Below are 6,943 nucleotides of genomic sequence, written 5' to 3' on the forward strand. Positions count from 1 at the left end.
GACACAAGGAATGGACATGTTTTTGGATAGTGTAGAGACAGTTTGATTAATAAGAGGATTGCATGTTATATAGGAGAAGTTTTTCCATCATACTCTCAAACATGCTCCTGCGTTGTGACCTTTTTAACCTCGTCCGAGCTCAACAGGCTGCTTTGAGGACGTGAATGAAGTCCGAGTGATGTCTCTCACTCGGCAGAAATGCTGTCATTGTCTCTTTGAATTCAAAAGGATATTTCACCTCACATTAGCGTCTCTCCACTATAGATTCATAACGGTGTGAGTCCCTCCTGCGTTGCATTCTGGTCTATTGAGGTCGCTGTGTGTGTGTGTGTGTTCCTCTGAATTGGACATTAGGAGACAAAATAGGTTTGAAGAAAATATTATTTTTCGGTTTGATTTGGACAGACTGAGACTTATTCATGACCTCATCATGATCATTTTACATTCCACTGTTTAATAAATCCAAATAACACACATCCTGGCTTATATTTCTAAACATATTGTGCAAAGAACAGAACACAATTACTACATTCTCAAAATAAATAAAAATCTATGTTAATGATATAGATGTCCTTATTTGTTTTGGGATTTAGTTTAAATGTGATTTGCACCCACCTTTAAAACAATGCATGAATAAGAACATTCTCAACAGCGATGCACTCTTAAAATAGATTAGAACTAATAATCACTCAAAGGAGGGATATAGTAACAACATTATTTTCTGCCCCCCCCCTCCCACCCTCCACATGATCAGAGGTGCAGTTCATAGAAATTTACGAATTTTAATTGTCCAATAATTACATGCAAAACTATGATGTCTATTATTCTATTACTATGCTTTTTTTAAATTTGTCATTATTTTTCAGCTGTAATCTTCTTATCAATGTGTAGAACAATTTATCTTTAACATTTAACTAAATATAGCCTCACTGCATATAATCACAAATCCAAAATACACCTAAAATTTTATTCAAGCTCATTTTTGATCTTAATTGAATTGCAAACTGCTCATGACACCGTTCTGCGGTCCATCTCCACGTGAATCTTCTGCTGAGACCCTCTCGGAGCCCGTGGGACCGTCTCGGAGGCCTCTCCCGGGCGGGCTGCTGTGCGACACTCGGACTCTCTCGGAACCGTTTAGGCGGGCCGGGTAAGTGCTTTCTTGGTGCTTTCGTGGCACGGAGACACCCTCTGGGCGCCGAGGGGGGGTGGGGGGGGAGACTGCTCAGAATCCCGTTTGAGGGGGTTTCCGCATGGGGGGGGGGGGGGGGGGGGGGGCTCCTGTAGAAAGGTTCGCTGCGAGAAGACAAATTCCGGCCTTTATTTGATGCAGATAGTCAATGCATTCTGTAGTTGTTTTAGAATTTAATCTGTTTTTGGTGCAAACTTGACTTTATTAAATAGAAAAACTTCTGCTTTTCAAAAGTTCCCAACAAGGCCGAAAAAAACTAACTTTTGCATTCAATTAACTTTTTGAATGTGCAACTGCGAGAGTCATTCTCCATATGTCGCTCGGATTGAACAAATCCACGAAAACATCTTGAACTATTTTATGTATTACACGGGTGAGCTTATGGAATCAGACTGATCAGACAAAACTATGTAATGATTCCTTCATGTTCAAACAGCACTGATTCATTCACTTTATTTTAAGAATGGGGTTTATGTCTGCTGATCAAATTATATTTTTTTATATTTAATTATCAAGTTTATTTTCAAAATGAAGTTTTTCAGTTGATGAAAATAACTTCAGCCTAGCTGTAATCAAAGCAAATAATCAATATGAACAGGAATTACCGTGAGGAGTTTTGTATTTTTCTCAAAAACGTTCTCATTCATTTATTTCATATTGCATCCAACATTTATCAAATTGTTAACAAAGACCAAAATAATATTCTAGAGCTTTACCAAGATGATACAGTCGTTATACTTTACAACAAACTAAATAAAAAATGCTCAGTTTATGGAAGTTAGTGCTAAATTAGTGGTTGTGACACACACAGCTGCAACTGTGTTTTTTTTTTGGTTTACTTTTTGGGCCATAAGTGTTTTAATTATGAAACAGGTTCACCGCTAGATGGCGCTGGTCAAATGACAAACTAAAAAGTTACTGAACAGTTCCTGAATAATAGTTCAAATATAAAGTCCTCTTAACTTAAAAAAAAAAAATGTTTTGAGAAGAGTAATTCTAAGAAATCTTTAAATGATACCGTGCTCCTCTTTTGAAAACGAAAAAAAAGTGCAAAAAGTTGAAACGTGTGTTTTCTTAAGTTATTGGATCAAACTCAGCAAGGGGGGAAATATTTTTGCACAATATGCCTGCTTTTTAAAAATTGTGTTTGCTAAAATATAAAGTATATGTCTCCTGTATTGCACGCTGAATAAGAGGATACAGTTTTAAAATCACTTTCAGCCAACCGTCAATAACATTTGAACTGCGGCGAGAATCGAACGACGAACATAATCAATACTCATAGTGTACACCACACTTACTGATATTGGTTTACTATCTGACTGTAAAGGGACCAAATAATATTATTAAAATAAGCCTCACGTGTTTCTTTTAGGACCCATTTAAAATATTCAATGTAGACAATTAGATTTAAATATAGCTATGATCATTTTAATGGGCCTATACACATTGTTTACCAATTTAATATTTATATATATTTTCTAATTTACAATTGTATTTAAAAAAATGTTTAAATATATTGGAGACCTAAACATGAGTTCCAAACTATAAAATCCGATGTTGGCATAAATGTCCACACACACACACACACACACACACACAGGCAGCAGCGTGCTGTGGACGCACGGCAGAGGCCTTATATCTGGGGCTTGCATGCTCTGCGTGACCCGTGACTGATTCGAGTTAACAGCTGACTCTCTTCCATTACAAATGGCTCGCAGGGTAATCTCGATAACTATACCGGATCACGCAATACGGAGATACGGTGCACTGACGCGTTCTGGTAACCATGAAGGCATTTCAGACATTAAAATCCAAAGCACTCTTTAGGCATTGTTTACGCGTATACGTTGGAAAAATACAAGTGTGCACGCTCCCTTCTAGTCAGAGTAACTTATAAATATGTAAAACCGTTGCCAAGATACCCCCCTCATCTGATAATTGGCCACGGCGGTAATTAGTCCTCCCTAAAGATATTTGTCATCTTCCAACATTTATATTGGCGCCCTGCAGGAATAAAAACATCCGGGTTGTGCGGACTAGAGGCCACCATGGACGACAAATAAAAATGACGTATGCCACATGACGTATTTTGTGTTTTGACACTATAAAAAATATTAGTTAAAATATAAGTCATTTTCGTGTCATTTCTCTCTCTCTCCCCCCCTTCCTCTCTCTCTCTCTCTCTCTCTCTCTCTCCTTTCGTTTGCCTCTGTGACGTTTCCTCCCCATGTGACCAGGGCGCTGGTATAAATACCGGGACAAGGTCCGCCCCCCTCCGTGATTCAGGATTCTGGCCCGATTGCAGGTTTCCCGGCATCCTTTTCCCGGCCGACTGTCGACGGGCACCGCTCGAGAGACCGCCAAAAAGAACGGGAACGGCAACAAAAACCCTGCAAACATATGGAAATAGCGAGAAAGCGGAGGGATAGCTCTCAACGACACGCGCTCCTCTCCCCCTCCTCCTCCTCCTCCTCCTCCTCTTCCCCCTCCTCCCCCCTCTCATCCTCCTCCTCCTCGTCCTCCTCTTATGAGTTGTTGAAGAGGGAGGGCAGGGCAGCTCGCTCATCTCACCGTCTTCCTCATCTGGCGTCGGAGGGCACAGCCGCGCGGTAGCCATGACTCTGAGCTCAGAGATGTCGGATGCCTCCATCCTTTCGGAAGAGACCGACATTGACGTGGTCGGCGAGGGGGGGGGAGGATGGAGACGGCCGGACGCGCGCCTACGTGGACGAGGTGGCACAGATGCGCGACGGCATCCTGCTCTCCGGCTCGCCCCCTCCGTGCCTGGACGGCTCCGCGTCCTCCAGGGACGGGTTCAAGCCGGCGGGCAAGAACACCCTGGTGAAGCCCCCGTACTCCTACATCGCCTTAATCACCATGGCCATCCTGCAGAGCCCCAAGAAGAGACTCACGCTCAGCGAGATCTGCGACTTCATCAGCAGCCGCTTCCCGTACTACCGGGAGAAGTTCCCGGCCTGGCAGAACTCCATCAGGCACAACTTGTCCCTCAACGACTGCTTCGTGAAGATACCGAGGGAGCCCGGGAACCCGGGCAAGGGCAACTACTGGACCTTGGACCCGGAGTCGGCCGACATGTTCGACAACGGGAGCTTCCTGCGGCGGAGGAAGCGCTTCAAGCGGCAGCAGGCGCAGGACCTGCTGCGGGAACACAACAGTTTCCTTCCCGCCGCCGCCGCCGCCGCCGCCGCTGCCGCCGCGTACGGGTACGGCCCGTACGGCTGCGGGGGGTACGGCATCCAGCTGCAGTCCTACCACACGCACTCTGCACTTTTTGCGTTCCAGCAGCAGCAGCAGCAGCAGCAGCACTCCAGGCATTCGCACTCGCACGCTGGGACCGTTATCCCCGCGCCCTCTTTGATGCCCCCCAGCACGGACCTAACCAGGAGTCGCTTTTATCCCCAGCTCAGCTCCAGTCTGGGCTCGGCCAGCGCGCAGGCCCCGGTGCAGAAGTCCGGCTCCCCGGCCCAGCGGTCCCCCTTCTCCATAGAGAGTATCATCGGGGGGTCACCGAGCCCCTCCAGAACTTCCCCGGCCGTGATCCCGGTTTTACCTGCCTCTTTGGGGCCTCCAGGGAGCAGCCGGTCGCAGACAGTCCATCCGGGGGCCGTTTTACACCCGGTGGAAAACTTCCCGAGCAGGGTCATCAGCGGCACGAGCGACTGTTAAAATGTCTTAACAAGAAACTTTTGTTCAAGAAACTTTTAAAAAGAGAGAGAGAGAAAGAGAGAGAGAGAGAGACTGCAACAAAACAAAAAACGCCCCTCTCTGAAGGTAGGATTATTTTTGTATGTTTGTTTGATAGCACGCAGCTGAATGATGGACATATACATAACACTATTTGTGCCTATATTCATGCTGTTTAAAAAAAAAAATCTATTTATGTTCATTTTTTTCGGTGTGCATCAGACTTGACCACCGACTTTCCTTGTATTTTTTACCTTGAAGTAATTCGTTTCAGTCACTGTTTTAGGGCGTCTCAGGATAACGACTTAATGGGCAGGTTATAAATGATCACATGTTTTTAAAAATAGGCTAATAATGTATTTGTGTCAAACACGTTCATGTTTTTTTTTCCTCTTAATAGAGTGGCGAATCAAAACACTTCTTTTATAGTTTTGATTTGAGCTTTGTATTAAAATACACAGAGCAAAGTCATACATTTATAATAATAATAATATGCAGTGTGTGTTTCTTTCAGTAATAAAATATTGTACATTTTTGGCAAGTATTGTGTAATTAAAGTGTGATATTTTTACACAGTTTGTTTTTCAACAAGAATAAATTTCTTTTTGCAAAAAAAAAGTAATTTGTTTGGAGATACATTTATTAAACAGCGTTTGGCTTGCTGGGCCTGGATACTAATACTACTACACACACCACACAGCGCAGGGTTTATACTGAACAGGAAATAGTTTGTGTACGTGGAGATGACGCTAAATGATCAGCTCTTACAGGTGTGCAAACTCCACAACAGCGCGTGTGAGAGCCACAGGATTTAAAAAAAAAAAGAAAAAGAGAGAGAGAGAGAGAGAGAGAGAGAGAGGGAGAGAGAGAGAGAGACCGAATGTGTTCATCTCCCTTCGCTGTCTGCACGCCCTCTCTCTCTCTCTCTCTCTCCCTCTCTCTCCCTCTCGCGTCAGTGTGGGACATGCGCACACGGGGCCTGCGTGTCCGTCTGACCCCTCTCCCACTCATCCCCGTGATTACGGTGAGCGGACGGGACGGTGTCCGCGGTGCAGACTCGCCCCGCGCCGCCGCTGGTGTGGACAGCGGGTCACAACACTCCTCGTGCAATATGTCATTATCTGCTCTTATTTGACACACGTTTCTTGGTGCTCACTCACCTTTATTTTCACCCCCCCCCCACCCCGCCCTCGCTCCTCGCCCACGGTGAAGAGCACCGTTTTCATTGTGACACAAAAAGTAAAACTGCGTGTTATTTTAACGCAGAAGGACGCTTGTGCGGAAAAGTAGGCCCGCGCGCTAAATATCTACGTTATGAATCCCCCCAAAACAAATGTAAATCACAACCAGGTGCCACAGAGCTGCCACCCCCTTTATTGTTATGTTTTTTTTGTATTTATTTAAATTTTGCATGAGCTGTAGTGCCTACGTGGGCTAGCACACCAACCTATCACAGCACCGGCGCGCTGCTTCCGTGACCGGATGTGTGCGCCGGCCGACTGCGTGCGTGTGCATCCCCCTCATTCAGGGCAACGTGTGTGTGTGTGTGTGTGTGTGTGTGTGTGTGTGTGTGTGTGTAGTGGATGGCTAAATTGGTGCAGCGCTTAGAGCCAGTTCAGTAGGCCACGGGAGGACAGCGATTGCGTGATGATGTAACACGCAACGAGAGACAAGCAGGCACACACACACACACGCATGGATATATACACACACGCCTGCACACACACACACACTCACACGCGAGAGAGAGAGAGAGAGCGGGTAGTAGTGGTGGAGGTCAGTGTGGACGTGTTTACAAATAGAGGAGGTTCAAACAGGAATAATTCACGCAATAAGGTGGATAATAAATTGGCGCGCTGGGCTTTAAACACGAGCGTGTGCGACGTGGATTTCATTTGTGCCAGTGGTCACGTGATTTGTAGTATTTTTATGGAATATTCCGGTAAATCATATCTATCATATTTAATGAAAACGAATAACGTGTTTCACCCTTTGGAGGTGTTGTTTGCAGCTGACTCAAACGCCTAAATATCCTGCATTATT

The 6,943-nt window shown here is 45.0% G+C and overlaps 1 protein-coding gene across 1 annotated transcript; it reads left to right on the plus strand.

Annotated features, from left to right (window-relative positions):
• The first annotated feature begins 3,484 nt into the window (after positions 1–3,484).
• On the plus strand, positions 3,485–5,442 carry foxd1 (forkhead box D1). Its single transcript, XM_037485041.2, is given in 2 exon segments — positions 3,485–3,884; positions 3,886–5,442. Coding segments are annotated over 2 exon segments (1,071 nt in total). The 5' UTR covers positions 3,485–3,810; the 3' UTR covers positions 4,883–5,442.
• The last annotated feature ends 1,501 nt before the right edge of the window (positions 5,443–6,943 follow it).

The sequence above is a fragment of the Pungitius pungitius genome, chromosome 18 (assembly GCF_949316345.1).
Source record: "Pungitius pungitius chromosome 18, fPunPun2.1, whole genome shotgun sequence".
NCBI classification, from domain to species: Eukaryota; Metazoa; Chordata; class Actinopteri; order Perciformes; family Gasterosteidae; genus Pungitius; species Pungitius pungitius.